The following is a 14984-nucleotide window of genomic DNA, read 5'->3' on the forward strand; positions in this document are numbered from 1 at the left end:
GCAGTCCGTTTTTTGTTGTTCCGTGAACTCCACCATCATATCCACTTTCTTCATTAGTAGGTTGAATTCTGCTTCTTTAGCTATTTTCCGAAAACTCGGGGCACTATATAGCGGTCTTCCAGGAACTTTTCCTTCTCTGTAAAGGATGAGTTTCCTTTTGTGTGTTTGTGCCATGACCTGAGAACTTGGTTTTGATGAGGAAGGACAAGGGCAAGACCGCGAAGGCAGGAAGGGATTCTTTCCCTGCCCGATGCAAACGCATCGCCACCCTATGGAGATTTCTTCCCCCCAAACAACATACCTTTCAGTTTTTGGTTTTCGCATCTCAAGGCTCTCGGCACTTCATCATCCAATTCATCTTGGACCTTTAAGACAGATTTAAGAGAAGACCTATGAGGGCACCTAGCAGGACAGCATCACAGAGGGCAACAAAGAAAGTCCCTGAGGCATAAATAGAATAAGGAGAAAGTAAGACAACTGGTTCATTTCAAAAAACGCACAAATGGCTTTCTCAGTGGAACAGATATTTAAAAAAAAAAATCTTCTACTCTATAATTGACTTGCTATCGCCCTTCATCGCTCACATATTTTGTGGGATATTCTACATAACGTGGAGGGCAGCGCTGAATGATGTGAAGATTACCCAACTGTGAAATAAACCATACTTCCCAGATCTTGAAGTGGCAAACCTCATCGTGGTGGTCCCAAATGAAATCGCAGCTCGCTGTTCAGTAGAAGCTGCAGTGCCCAGAAGACCACTCTCTACTCCGTAAACAGCTCCCGGGTACACTGCACTCACCTCCCCCACTGAGTCAAAAGCCTCCCGAGCAGCATTCTAGGACAACGAACATCGACCTCTTACCCCATCCATGGTCTGGATATCTCTGGCTCTCACAATCTCTGAGAGAGCCTGTTTAAGATGAAGGGTGTCCTTCAAATTTTTATTGATGATTTCCAAGTGTTTGATGTTCTCCTTCAAGAAAATATATGGAAATATATATATGTATTGAATGAGGAACAAGGACTCATTCCGTGGGACACTTGGGTGGCTCCTGGATGGTCCAGTCTGTGGAGTGTCTGACTCCTGCTTTCATTGGCCTCAAGTCCTGATCTCAGGGTCATGGGATTGATCCCTGCTTCAGGCTACACACTCAGCATGGTGTCTGCTTGGGATTCTCTCTCTCTCTCTCCTTTAGGCCCCCTCCCCTCACTCTTTCCTTCTCTCAAATCAATCAATCTTAGAAATAATAATAATAAGAGTAATTCATTATTTTTATTTCCATTGTTAGAACACAATGCGGGCAAAGAAAGGATTCTTACTTTGCATTCATTTATTTCCGCAAGGGAAACCTTATGTGCTCTCTTCCTGTGAGATTCTTGCTTTGCTTCCCTGATCTGTAAAGCACAGGAAAAAGGAATCAGAATCCCAAAATAGCATCATGTTAGAGAATCTTTTCTAACAATGTGTAACTCCTTTCTCAAAGAGAGAGGCAGTGCTCTACATTTGTGAAGCTTCTCTTACTCAAGGACCACTCTGGATCCCATGAAATAGATCAATAGAATGAACTAGTCGAGGAGGAAGGAACCAAAATGAAATCACAAAAAATATTTGAAAGGGCACACATACCTTCTCCTCCCAACTGGCTATGTTTGTGTCAAGATATTTGTTTTCCTTTTTCAGCTCAACAATCTTCCTCTTTATTTGGTCTAAAGTAACTGAAAGGAGAAAAAAGAATTTTAAGATAATTAGCAAAACCAGCGACACTGAATAATCCCAGGGGGATTGAATAATCCTACCAGGGACACATTCTCTGACACGTGGGTGTCACTAACTTGTTAGCATTCCCACTGTGCCTGAAGAAAGCAAGAACTCACAGCGATGAACAACGGCATTCGACGGTTTCCAAAGCGCCTGACGGCCACCCAGGCCGTCAACAGCCAGCACCACAGAATCACCACACTCCATGAGCCCCAGACACTATCCATTATCCCCTCTGGCACACATTCGATTCAATTCATTTTCCCTTGGCAGGAAAGGCTCCCTCCACTTCAGACTCAAAACCATGCTTTGATCCTCTCCCGTGACACGTGCTCTGCGTGGCAATATCTGCCTTCTTCTCTGAGTGTAGCCTGTTTGCTAGACTCAGAGAGCTTTCTCCTCTTGACATTTCACCAAGAGCCAGCTCATGGCAAAGTACTCCCTCCAGACCTCAGGCTGTGATCATCACTTGCCTCCTAAACATCTCTCTGCAAAATGACACCTTGTATTCTCCCTAGTCCCATGAGGTGTTCCTCCTCCTGGACTCAGGGCAACTCCCTCCACATTGTCACTTAGACTCCCCATGGGGAAGAGAACCATTTGCAAGACTTAACAAGTCAGTGACACATCAGAAGTCACCATATTTATCCCTCGTCAGATTATACGCACATCACACACCGGTACCGAGAATTTTTGGCGAAGAAAGCCGAAGCTGAAAATCTTACCTTCATATTGTCGAGGCTTTACCTAAGAGAGGAAGAAACAGAGTTGGGCTGGATTTCAGAACATATTACATGTAAAAATCTATAGTTCAGCTAAATACCAAATTTGTAATCCAAAGATATTAAAATAATCTCTTTGCATAGCAGAAGGAATTCGCAGGATTATAAAAGAAGACAAAATGGAATTTCCTGATTAGGTCATCATAGTTCACAATCCATTTCTGATAAAGAGCACAAATGTGTATAACTTCCTTTTGAACCCCAAATCTATTCACATTCTATTCAATGAATGTTCAACCTATTCATTTTGACAAGGGATCATGCAGATATTTACAACATATTCATTATTTCACCATTTCCCTAGCTTTTTTTTAATGTTAGTACCATGCAGTTTGTGTTAGTTTTTTTTTTCATTGTATATATTTACTGAGATGGAATTTAAACATTGTCTCCAGCCTTACTGAGCTACAAGTATAACGTGTACAGTGCATTGATGTGATACATTTATAGATCACAAAATGATTACCACCACGGCTGATCCTTCAGTCTGCCCCATGGTTGCTTTTTGTGGTATATGTAAGAGTATTGCTATTCTGTGTCCTTGGATGAATTTAGTGCAGGTTCCTGCCATGCTAATTACAACACAAAACATACCCAACACTGTCAGTTTGGTGAGTGCCTCTTTCCACTCAATTCTTCCCTACAGGTGCTTGTGTGTCTTTTTTGTCTTTCATGGGGCATGTTTCTGGGATGCATCCATGTTGCATAGTTCTCGAATCTCCCAGATGGGAATCGTCGCAAATCATTAGAGTATGTGTGAACTTTTGAGTCTGGCTTCGCTCATTAGGTTCTTTGTAGAGATGAAGAACCAAGAGATGTGGCAGAAAAACATGTCGGAAGAATTTGAGATTCCATAATGGCACAAAGGGAATAGATGTTGGGATATTGGCAGCGCCCAGAATGCACTATTTTGTGGCCAACAGAATGGTCTGGGAGAAACTTCAGATTGGAGCATATGCTGTGTTGGAAGCAAGGTATAAGGTGATCTGTTTAAACCAGGGAAGCTTGGTTGGCACCATGGGGGAAAACAGGAGGGGCATCTGTGGGTCCCTTGGAAGACCTGATCTTGACTTCTATTCCAGTTAATTGATGTTTGGCTTTCCTAAGCTTTGCTCTGTGGTTCATGAACCAAACCTGCAGTATGGTGGGCTGGATCTCCAGTTTCCAGGCCATTTCTTTCTGAAGACTGGGGAGCTGGGTATGGGTTCCTGCTAAGCAAGGATTCCAAATCGGCCACCTGTTTTCTGGTGAATGTGGTTCCTTTCCTTTGTGAATGCTTCTCGAGCTTTCCTTTAGGAAGGTCCCCTGTGCTGCGACATCCCGAGATCTAGCTGTGTCCCCATGCTCTGGTCCTGGGTCTCTCTCATCAGTTTTTGATGCAGTGTTCTAGGATTCACGGTGTGTGTATAACACCCAGCGCTCCATGCAACACGTACCCTCCTTACCCATCACCTGGCTCACCCATCACCTGGCTCACCCTTCTCCCCACACTCCTCCCCTCTAAATCGCTCAGTTTGCTTCCCAGAGTCCATAGTCTCTCATGGTTCATCTCCCCCTCGGATTCTGCCCCCCTAACTCATTTTCTTCTTCCTTCTCATAATATCCTCCATGCTATTCCTTATGTTCCACAAATTAGTGAAACCATATGACAAGTGACTTTCTCTACTGGACCTCTTTCACTTAGCATATTTCCTTAACTTTTTTTGCACACAATATCTGCAGTGAAGTATAGAACCTGAGACTATTTTAAAGTCCTGGAAGGAAGGAGAAAAGAAGGCAGGGAGGCAGGCAGGCAAGGGAGCAAAAGCTGTGTCAAAGATATGAGTCTTTCCTTCTCTAGAAAGCATTCCTGAAACTTTCCAAAGAGTTGGCTGTTTACTGAATTCACACACAGTTAGAGCACATCAGGTGCTATGAAGTTCCCCAGACTGTTAGAAATGGAGTGTCATCAAAAAGAAGTCAAAGCCATCGAATGAGAAAAAAGAGTGGCCCATGTTGAGAGATGAAGCATAAGCCACCACAGAAAGACAGCGAATGTGTCCAAAAAGGGGAGCCAGGCAATTCAGACTCGAGTGACACTGGTCTTATTATAGCTCAGTAAAATCTAGGCAAGACCTCATTTTGCACCATCAACATATTTCCCCATTCAACAGTTTTACAGGATGATGAGAGGCTGAGGCCAACCCCCACATCTTGCCAGGATATTGGAATATCACCATGCTATCACAAACCAGTCCTAGTAATGTTGGTGGGGAGAGTGCATCAGGGCAGGGCAATCAGAAAACCATAGTTATTCCTTTGATTTCACATGTTGATTAGGAACCTCGGAGCTTCCCTGGCCCTTATCACCAACCCCATCGGCAGGGGAAGTGTAAGGGTAGATGGCTACACTGAATACATAATATTTTTCTTTCTCTTTGAAGGGAAGTTTTCTCCATTGACAGAGAGAGGGGGGAATATTCCCATGTAGAAAGAAACTCAAAAGAGTTCTTCCTTCTTAGAAAGATCAGCCCTCAAGTGAAATTATGTCACAAGAGTCTAACTCAGGGTTTCCCAGAGACTAAGCCACAAAGGGAAGGGAAATACTCAACTCCAGTGCCATCTCTCCCTGCCTCGCCGGTGAATACCTCAGTCTAACCCTGAGCCAGAGGAGCAAACAACCTCACCCTAACACCCACCTACCTCAGGTCTTTACCAGGACACAGTATCTCACTTTCAACACAACCCTCCAAGACATAATACAGGTAAAAACCATGAGAGCAAGCACGAGAATCACACTTCTTGTGGCAGAAGTGATGGGTTAGCAGGCTGGGGCTTTAAAGTCCCTTCCATGTAGGATACTCGATCTAAGGGAAAATTGCACAAGAGGAAGAAGAGGTGGTACATGTAAGCATAGATATGAAACTCTAAGACTGTAACATGATTCTAGACAACACCACCAATACAGAAATCAAGAGTGCTTGTGCTGGCTTCATGAAGAGGCTCAAAATAAACCAGAGGAAAGAATCATTGACAGTAAAGAATGTCCAGCAGAAACTTCCAAAAAGGAAACAGAAAGGGTGCCTGGGTGGCTCAGTGGGTTGAGCCTCTGCCTTTAGCTCATGTCATGATGTCAGGGTCTTGGGATCGAGTCCCGCATTGGGCTCCCTCCTCCGTGGGGAGCCAGCTTCCTCCTCTCTCTCTCTTTGCATGCCTCTCTGCCTACTTGTGATCTCTCTCTGTCAAATAAATTTTTAAAAATTATTTTAATAAAAAAAATCAAGAAAAGACAAAAATTACAAAGACAGCACAGAAAATCCAAGACTGGTAGGTCACTGCAAAATGTGTCACACACACATAATAGGAATACCTATTCCTATAGGAGTGTGGACAGAGAGATATTTCAATCAATAATGACAGAGGATTTTCTGAAATTAATGGAGTTTCCAAATCAAGGTCCAGGGAAATAAAACATCAAACGCAGGAGAAATACAAAAGCACACACACACACAAACAATGAACAAAAAACACCAATGATGTCTGTTATAGAATATTCAGCTACAGATCATTAAAGACAAAGAAACAGTTCTGCGAATCTGGAGCAGGGGCTGGGAGTGGGGAGGGGAAGGGGGAGAGCGGAGCAGTAAGACCTACTCCCGAGGAAGAAAGATAAGAACGACATCGTACTTCTTTTCAGAAATGATGCCATGAAGAACGATGAAATGTGTACACGGTTTAAAGAAACATCGAACTAGAAACCATTTGCCAGTGAAAGGATCCTTCAAAACACACCTCAGAGTAAGTAAGGAAAGCCATCAGGAATAATGACGGGCATTATTTCAATGATGAAGGGGTCTCCATTTCTCCATTGTCCATTTCTCTGAAAGGACACAACAATTTCTAATGTGCATGCATCAACAACAGAGTAGCAGAGCACATGAAGCAGAAACTGAAAATACAGCTGGTGGGAACAGATGAATCCATTCCTACAGCTGGAGAATTCAAAACCCTCTTATCAGTCACTGACAGACCCAGAGATACACAAATTCCAGGAGAACACAGGTGCACTGACGAGCATCACCCATCCGCTGCACCCACTAACATCGGCGGAATTCTTGATTCAATGACGAGGTATAGACACTCTTCTCAAGCTCACGTGCAACAGTCACTGAGAGAGGCCATATTCGGGGCCATACAACACATGTGAACCACCAAAGGGATCAAAACTACAGGAATTGTGCTCTCAGACCACAGATGACTCAAACTAGAGATTGAGAACACAAGATAGCTGGAGAATGGCCAAAAAACGGAGGTTCAAGAGCACACTCTAGAGAAGACAAGGGTGGGAGGGAAGGTGGGTGGAGGGATGGGGGAAAGAGGGGAAGGGGAAGAAGAGTCCACCTTTTGTGGCGAGCACTGAGAAATGTACAGAATTGCAGAGCCATGCTGTACACCTGAAACTCACATTACACTGTTTGTCGATTATGCTTGACCTTAAAAGAAAAAGAGAACATATGGATCAAGAAGGCACTTCAAGGGGCGCCTGGGTGGCTCAGTGGGTTAAGCTGCTGCCTTCGGCTCAGGTCATGATCTCAGGCTCCTGGGATCGAGTCCCACATCGGGCTCTCTGCTCAGCAGGGGGCCTGCTTCCCTTCCTTTCTCTGTGATCTCTTCCCTTCCTCTCTCCTACTGTGATCTCTCTCTGTCAATAAAAATAAATAAAATCTTTAAAAAAAAAAAAAAGAAGGCACTTCAATAGAAATCTAAAACTACATCAATCTAGGTGATCATCAAAATTGACATATTAGAGGGAAATCTGTAGTACTGAATGGACATAAAAATATCCAGTGACTACAAAATTGTCTGCTTATTTATGAATGAAAGTACAGAAGGTACATTAGTATACTTACAGCGAGGATGGTTCTCCACAGGTAAATGAGAAAGGCACAGGCTCCCAAGCAGGCAGTTATAATGAGAAGCTTCCACAGAACTTCAATCACATCAGGGCCAACACATAAATGGTCAGGCAAGGAAAGGACAAGCTGAAATACCATTTGAGAAAATTAGAAATCTCAAAGACATTAACGGTGTATCTGTTACAAAGAATCTACTTTACCAACCCTCAACCGGCCTCCAGGAGGTAAGCATACCTCGCAACTACCTCCTCCTGGAGGAGAAGGAGCACAGAGGGATGACCAAGGAGCTGGGGCAAACTTTGGGGAGTGATACGTGTGTTTATCATCTTACCATGGTGGTGGTTTTCTTGTTGCTTACCTATGTTCAATATCAACAAACGGTATCCTTTGAAAAGATGTTGTGATCACATATACATTATAACACACTGAAGCTGTAGGCAAAATCTAATAGACAAATCTTAAGAGATCTTACTCTACCTACAAGCACGTTGCAAATTTGTTTCTATGGTTAACAGAACTTGAGAATGTATAAGCCAACATAAAATAGACAAGATAAGTCAATGTAAACTTAGAATAGGAAAGAAGTCAGTGACTTCTACTGTCCATACATGAAGGAGCTGGATAAACTCCTTTGGTACATTTCCAAAACTACACCCAAAATTTATGGAAGAATGAGAGAAAGCATGAATATAACGTACTAGAGGTACAAAGGAGCATGTTATATGGACAGGTGTTTATAGATTAGGACATTCGTGACAGAAAAGGGAGGCTGCTCGTTAATGTGATATGTAATTATTTTCCAGTAAAAAATTATAATTAATGTTATTGATTAGTTTCTGAAAACATTTATGTTTTCTTTCAATGCTCACATTGCTTCTGAATCACAGTCCAAGATGTCTGATTCCTGAACTATGTAAGGATTTGCATAATCAGGTGATCATGTGTGCTCTAAGGATATCTGTGAAGTTTAGGATCTCCAAAACGCTGATGGAAGGAATTCCTGTTACTATCTCTTAGTACTGTAATTAAATCAGGCAATAAAAGCTATAAAATTTAACTTTTTAAAGAGAGAAAATATTAAAGAATGTATTTATTTCTTTGAAAGACAGAGGGGGAAGGGCAGAGGGAGACTGAGCAGCAGACTGCCAGCTGAGCAGGGAGCCCAACCAGGGCTCAATCCCAGGACCCTAGGATCATGACCCAAGCCTAAGGCAGACACTTAACTGCTTGAACCACCCAGGTGCCCAGGAATTCTAAAAGAATACAGAATTCATGGATACGAACACCAAGGCAAGGAACACATCATTTTACAAAAACTAGATTTAGAAATATTACAGGTTAAAAGACACTAACAATGCAATTCATACTAGCTCACACCAAGCTTGAATTTTGTGTACACACACTTCTCTAGAAAGGAGCTCCTGAAGTATGTAACATTTTCCCCTTCAGCCCACACAACCGAGGTCAGGAAAATGTGTGCTAGCGGGAAACGTACACTGCCTTTGAATAGCCACTGTCTGAAAGAGAGCAGTAGCTGTCAGCACAATGGTTTTCATGGGTATCAAATGCACAAGAGAAAGAGGCCATCTTGTCAGGAATGGAAAACACGCCCAGTCGTGGGCACTCAGTACATCTGGCAGCTGTCTGGATGCTGATATGAGTAGCTGACTCTGCACTAGATGACAGCCAGTGGGGCCAAAAACACTAGGTTCTCGACAACGGCCATGAGCAGGTGGAGGTGGGAAATGCAAGAGCAGTTCGTTTAGGCAAGAGTTCAGAGATGGGGTAGAATGAGAAAGGCGAACGGATGCATGAGATGCAGCCTAGGTAGAGGGGAATAATTGAAATCAAGACGACCAAGAAATTCCCTCTTCTGAAGACTCCAGTGAAACAGAATGAAGCCTATTTGACTAGAGGTCTCCACATGGGATAGGTCTGCCTCAATAAAAGGGTCCTTCTTGAACAATGACACTTCCGGACCCCTGCTTCATAATCTGGTACAAGCAGATCCAAATAAGTCTACTTATTTCCAGGGGTGTCCCCTAACTGTTATCTCTCTCTCCCTCTCTCTCTCCTGGGGTTACAGGTTTTACTTTTTCATCATAGAGTGAAATATTCATGCTGGGAACCACTTATTTCTTTATATTTGGACAATCCTAAGGATATCCAAAACCTTCTTATCTTGGGGAAATCAACACTCTGCACATACTTGGCCAAAGAAAGAACAACTCTTTCACTTTCTGATCACATCACTCCTAGCGATGTTCCTGTGACATATATCCCAGCAGGATGTGGTCCCTTAGTGTCTTCTGGGATTCTCAGGTCTCCAAGGACCAGGAGGGACACACGGTCCCTGGGGACAGCCTCCAAGACCAGAAGGAGAGGGCTGATTCAGAAGCTGCTGAAAGTCAACAAACCCAGAAGCACAGAGCACAAAGGACCTTTCACTTTTTAACACTCTAGTCCCAACACCAAAGCTTCAGATACCCAGGGCTGTCAAACATGACAAATATAAACATGTGCTGATAGGAAAACCAACTATACAGAAGATGGACCCTGAATTTACCAGGCTTGAAGCAGGATCATCGTTGGGCTTCCAGGGGCCAATCTAACACCCCTAGCTCCTATTAAGTTCGAGTTCTGACATTTTCAAAAACAATTTTAATGAGATAGAGTGTACATATCACACAAGCCCCCTATTTAGGACAAAGAGCTCAATGGCTTTCATATCTTCACAAAACCTTCCTCTTGACACTATAAACCTGGGGGTGTTCAGGTTTCCATCCTACCAAAGCTGCTCTTCTTGGACCAAGCAGCACAGACAGGACCCAAAACTTGATGGAAATGGCTGTGGCCACAACCCCTTAAGGCTGACTGAAAAACCTTCCCTGTTGTGCCCGGTCTTCAGGAAGAACTATCGTTCTTCTGAGGTTCCCATCAGGAACACCATGAAAAAGCTGTTATTAAACCACCATGTGAAGGAACCCAGACAGAAGGAAGACACCACTAGTAGCTCAGTCAGTTAAGTGACCAAGTCTTGGTTTGGATCCAGTCATAATCTCATGGTCCTGAGATTGAGCCCCTCTTTGGGCTCTGGGCTCAATGCACAACTGGTTTGGGATTCTCTCTTTCCCTCCCCACCCCGCCATTCCCCACCACCTGTGCCCCTTCTTTTGCTCAAAGAAATCATATTTTAAAAAATAAAAAGAAGAAGGAAGACACCACTGAAGTGTCATGTTTACTCACATTTGGGTTTGGGGAACTGGGATACGGGAACACGAGGAGCCAGAAGAGTAGCCTTTGCACCATCATGTTCTTGTCCTTTAAAGGGACACTGTGGCCCCAGGGAGGAGGTGAAGATGATTGGGGGCAGGGGAGGGAAGAGTGGGAGGGTTAGGGAGGGGTGGGGAGGGGAGAGGGCGGTAATTAAGGATGGGAATAGGGAGGAAATAGGGGGTAGGATGGGGAAAGCGTTGGTCAGGAGAAGAAGGGGTCAGGACAGTGTCAGGGTCAGATTAAGTATTGGAGGGGAAGGGGCACGGTTCACAAAGGTTAGGAGGTCAGCAGGTCAGTAAAGCACGAGGTCAGCAGGACAAATTAGCAGGTAAAGTAAATTCTCAGGAGCAGTTGGTATGAAGAATCCAAGTTCCACCAAACCTTCCCCTGTTTGAACGTTTCCTTAGCAACCTAGAACCTTCTGATCTCTCCACCAATCAGCTCCTTTGCCCCTAGTACTCAGCATGGATGCCACAGGTGACCTCTTGATACAAAGCCCCCCCCCCCCCATAGCCCACCACAGGCCATCCCAACGACAGGTCCTCTCTGGAACTTTGGCCATCCCACCTGTTTGCTCCCTCCAACCCAGGTCCCTCTTCCCTCTTCTGGGTGCTCTCTCCTTCCTCTCCACACTCCCGGCCCAGAGCCACTGGCTGAACAACGGAGGAAGCAAAGGAGGACCGAACCGCAACAACAATCACATACACAACCAGAGTAGGAGGTTCCAGCCTTCTCACAGCAACTCGCCGCAGTCTACAGAGCGGACATAAGATACAGATCTTGTTGGCAAACCATCAGGTTCGTGCGCGCACACAAACGCACATGCAGACACACACACACACACACACGCACGTGTGAGGCCCCACTGCCCTCTGCTGACCACACGGTGTAAATGCGCATGTATGTCCCCTGGGCCTCCCTCCAAGGCGTCCCCATACCTGCATCAGTGCCCCCGGACAGACACAAGGACCGCTGTGCCCTCCTTGCCTCCTTCGAATCGGGTCCGCGCTGCTCCTCGCAGCGGATCCTGCCGCGCCGGGTGTTCGCTCAGGGCGTTCTCCACCTCCGCGCGCCCGGTGCGGTTCCTGCAGGATCGATGGCTCTTGTTTGGCTTCTGAGCAGCTGCCCAGGTCAAGAGACCCAGGCCCTCAGGTCTCCTGTTTTGGAGGGTCCCACCTACCCCTGGCCTGCAGGAAAACTGTCACAGGGAGCCAGATACCTGGGGCCTGGCTCTGTCACGGGCCCCAAACATGAAGAATGCGCACTCCTGCTGAGACATACAACACTCGCACGCTCCCCAGAGTTTCTCACCTCACTGCCTCTGCTCAGGGAGGAGGGTGAATATTTAGCCTTGCCCTAGCTCTGGGCCTGGCAAGCAGTTTCCTTTGGCCTGAAACCTAATGGAACTCTCAACGTTTATCTTGAAAATTTATGCGAATCCTGCATACTTGTCCCCATTAGATCAGCATGTTTCCATCTGACCCTGCATTTACCCCATCCAAGTGTGAGCCTTTCAGGGACTCCTGTGGTGTCGTTGGTCAGAGGGAGGATCTTGCCACACTCGCCAGCCAGTCCTGGAAAGTGGTTGCAGGACCACGGGATGGTTCACGTGGTTTAGAGCAGAACGCTGACATCAAGGCACTGCTCTCATCCAGGAAAGAGGACGCATGACACGCCATTAGAACTTTCATAGGAATTGCATTGAATCCATAGATTGTTTTGGGTAGTAGGGACATTTTAACCATGGTAATTCTTCCAAGCCATGAGCATGGACTATGTTTCCATTTGTTTGGGTCTTCTTTGATTTCTTGTAGCAGTGTCTGGTAGTTTTCAGTATACAGGTCTTTTACCTCCTTGGTTGATAGATTCCTAGGCGTTTTATTCTTTTTGATCCAAATGTAAGTGGGATTGTTTTCTTACTTTCTCTTTCTGATAGTTCACTTGACTTTCCCTCTAACGGGTCTAAGTTTTACCTTTTCATCTCTTGCCATCAGCAACCATTATTCTGACTTCTAAAACCATAGATCGATTTTGCCTGCTCACTGAGACAAATGGAGTCATTCAGTCTGTACGTCTTTGTGTCTGACTTCTTTCTCTCCAAATAATGCCTGTGAGATTTACACATGTCATTGTCTGTATCAATAGTTCATTCTTCATCATTATGTAGAATCCCATTCTATGAACATACCTAAAATGTACTTCTCCACTCTACTTCTGGGGAGAGAATGGAATTGTTTCCAATCTGGGATAACGTGAATACAGCTGCTATAAACAGTATTGTACATGTCTGTTGCTGAATACTTATAGGGATTTTTTGACTGATAAATATCTAGGAGTAGAGATGCAGAATCATAAGGTGTGCGTAGTTTAAGCTTCATTAAGTTATTACCACACAGTTTTCTAATTCCTAACTTATACTCGTACCACAGTGGAAGCTCAATAAAAGCTCCAACTGCATAGTTATGCTGAGCAAAATAAGTCAGTCAGAGAAAGATAAATATCATATGATTTCACTCATGTGGAATTTAAGAAACAAAACAAATGCACATAAAGAAAAAGGGAAAGAGACAGTGTGGGGGGCGACAAACCAGGAAAAGACGTCTAACTGCAGGAACAAACTGGAGGTCTCCAGAAGGGAGGTGGGGACATGGGTGAAATAGGTGATGGACATTGAGGAGGGCACTTGAGGAGCACTGGAGTTTGTACTGTTTGCTGAATCATTAAATCCTACACTTGAAACTGATAGTATACTGTATGTTAGCTAACTGGAATTTAAAATAAAATAAAATAAATTAAAAAGTTCTATTTGCTCCATACCTTCCACAACACTTGTTATTATGAAACTTTCAAACTTTATATCCCTATAAGCATGCAGTATTATTTCATCAGAGTTTTGATATCATTTTAAGGGCCATGTAGTAGTTCCTTCTGTCAAGATGATAAAGATTTTTAGTTTACTAATCTTTAATTGTTGGAGGCTTTTGTTTTATTTTTTAATTCTTTATAAAACACTTGGATGATCATCCTTTAATATAAATTTTTTTGTGTGCCAATATCAGAAATTAAAAGAGAGTTATCACTACAGATCTTACACACTTAAAAATGTTAGGGGCGTCTGGGTGGCTCAGTTGATTAAGTGTTTGCCTCAGCAGTTTTGGCTTAGGTCATGATCTCAGGGTCCTGGGATTGACCCAGATCGTGTTCCCTCCTTCCCCCTCCTCCTCTACCTGCCAGTCTACTTGTGATCTCTCTCTCTCTCTCTCTCTCTCTGTGTCAAATAAGTAAAATCTTTTTATTTTAAAGAAAATTATATAACAACACAAAATAAAACAAAATCTCAATGATTCAATATCTATTTTAATAATTGAAATAATTATTAACAAATGTACCAGAAAGAAAGTCCTAGATCCAAGTAGTTTTACTGGGAAATCCTATCAAACATTTATGGAAGAAATAACACGAAAATTACAAAAACCCTTTCAGACAGTAAAGGAGCAAGTAACACTGGATGTTATCAGGTTTTTTAAGCCTTTACCAACGTGAAAAGTGAAAAAATCTTCCATGTTAATCTTATTTTTCCTTTGGTTACTAGTAAGATTGGAGTGTTTCTTCTTAAAGGTTTTTTTTGACAGAGAGAGACAGTGAGAGAGGGAACACAAGCAGGGGCAGTGGGAAAGGGAGAAGCAGGCTTCCCACTGAGCAGGGAATCCAACACGGGGTGCGATCCCAGGACCCTGGGACCATGACCTGAGCCAAAGGCAGATACTTAACAACTGAACCACCCAGGCACACTAAAGTGTTTTCTTTTTAATGTAATTATTTGACAGAGAGAGAGAGGGATCACAAGCAGACAGAGAGGCAGGCAGGGAGAGAGAGAGAGAGAGGGAAGCAGGCTCCCTGCTGAGCAAATGCCTGATGTGGGTCTGGATCCCAGGACCCTGAGATCATGACCCAAGCTGAAGGCAGAGGCTTAACCCACTGAGCCATGAAGATGCCCCAATTGAAGGTTTTTGTATATTTACTGTCCTTTTCCCATTTTAAAGTCTGAATGTTTGTCTTTTTCCGACTGGTTCTTTAAGGTTTCTTTATTTATTTGAGAGAGGGAGGGAGAACAAGAGAGAGAGAACACGAGGTCAGAGGGGAGGACAGAGCAAGAGACAGAGACAGAGAGGAGAGAATCTCAGGCAGGCTCCCCACTGCTCAGGGAGCCCGGCACTGACATGGGGCTCAGTCTGACAATTAAAAGATCATGACCTGAGCCAAACTCAATCA

At 44.0% G+C, this 14984-nt stretch overlaps 1 protein-coding gene across 1 annotated transcript; it reads right to left on the bottom strand.

Annotated features, from left to right (window-relative positions):
* Window positions 1–80: 80 nt before the first annotated feature.
* Window positions 81–12143, bottom strand: LOC106005584 (transport and Golgi organization protein 1 homolog). The gene is made up of 8 exons (XM_045071916.1): window positions 11651–12143; window positions 7431–7562; window positions 2485–2506; window positions 1628–1716; window positions 1321–1395; window positions 863–973; window positions 302–365; window positions 81–136 (listed from the first exon to the last, which is right to left on the bottom strand). Exons 1-8 carry the CDS (start codon window positions 11654–11656, stop codon window positions 81–83), a joined length of 555 nt encoding a protein of 184 aa, XP_044927851.1. The 5' UTR covers window positions 11657–12143.
* Window positions 12144–14984: the final 2841 nt, after the last annotated feature.

Source organism: Mustela putorius, unplaced genomic scaffold (assembly GCF_011764305.1).
Source record: "Mustela putorius furo isolate JIRA1106 unplaced genomic scaffold, ASM1176430v1.1 tig00004006_pilon_pilon_pilon, whole genome shotgun sequence".
NCBI lineage: Eukaryota > Metazoa > Chordata > Mammalia > Carnivora > Mustelidae > Mustela > Mustela putorius.

What these genes read in the sequence shown, in the direction of transcription:
- LOC106005584 (XM_045071916.1), bottom strand. An exon ending in TAGCCAGTTGGGAGGAGAAG is followed by an intron (nt 1,396 to 1,627) that starts GTATGTGTGCCC and finishes TGTGCTTTACAG; the next exon opens with ATCAGGGAAGCAAAGCAAGA. An exon ending in CGAAAACCAAAAACTGAAAG is followed by an intron (nt 137 to 301) that starts GTATGTTGTTTG and finishes CATCCTTTACAG; the next exon opens with AGAAGGAAAAGTTCCTGGAA.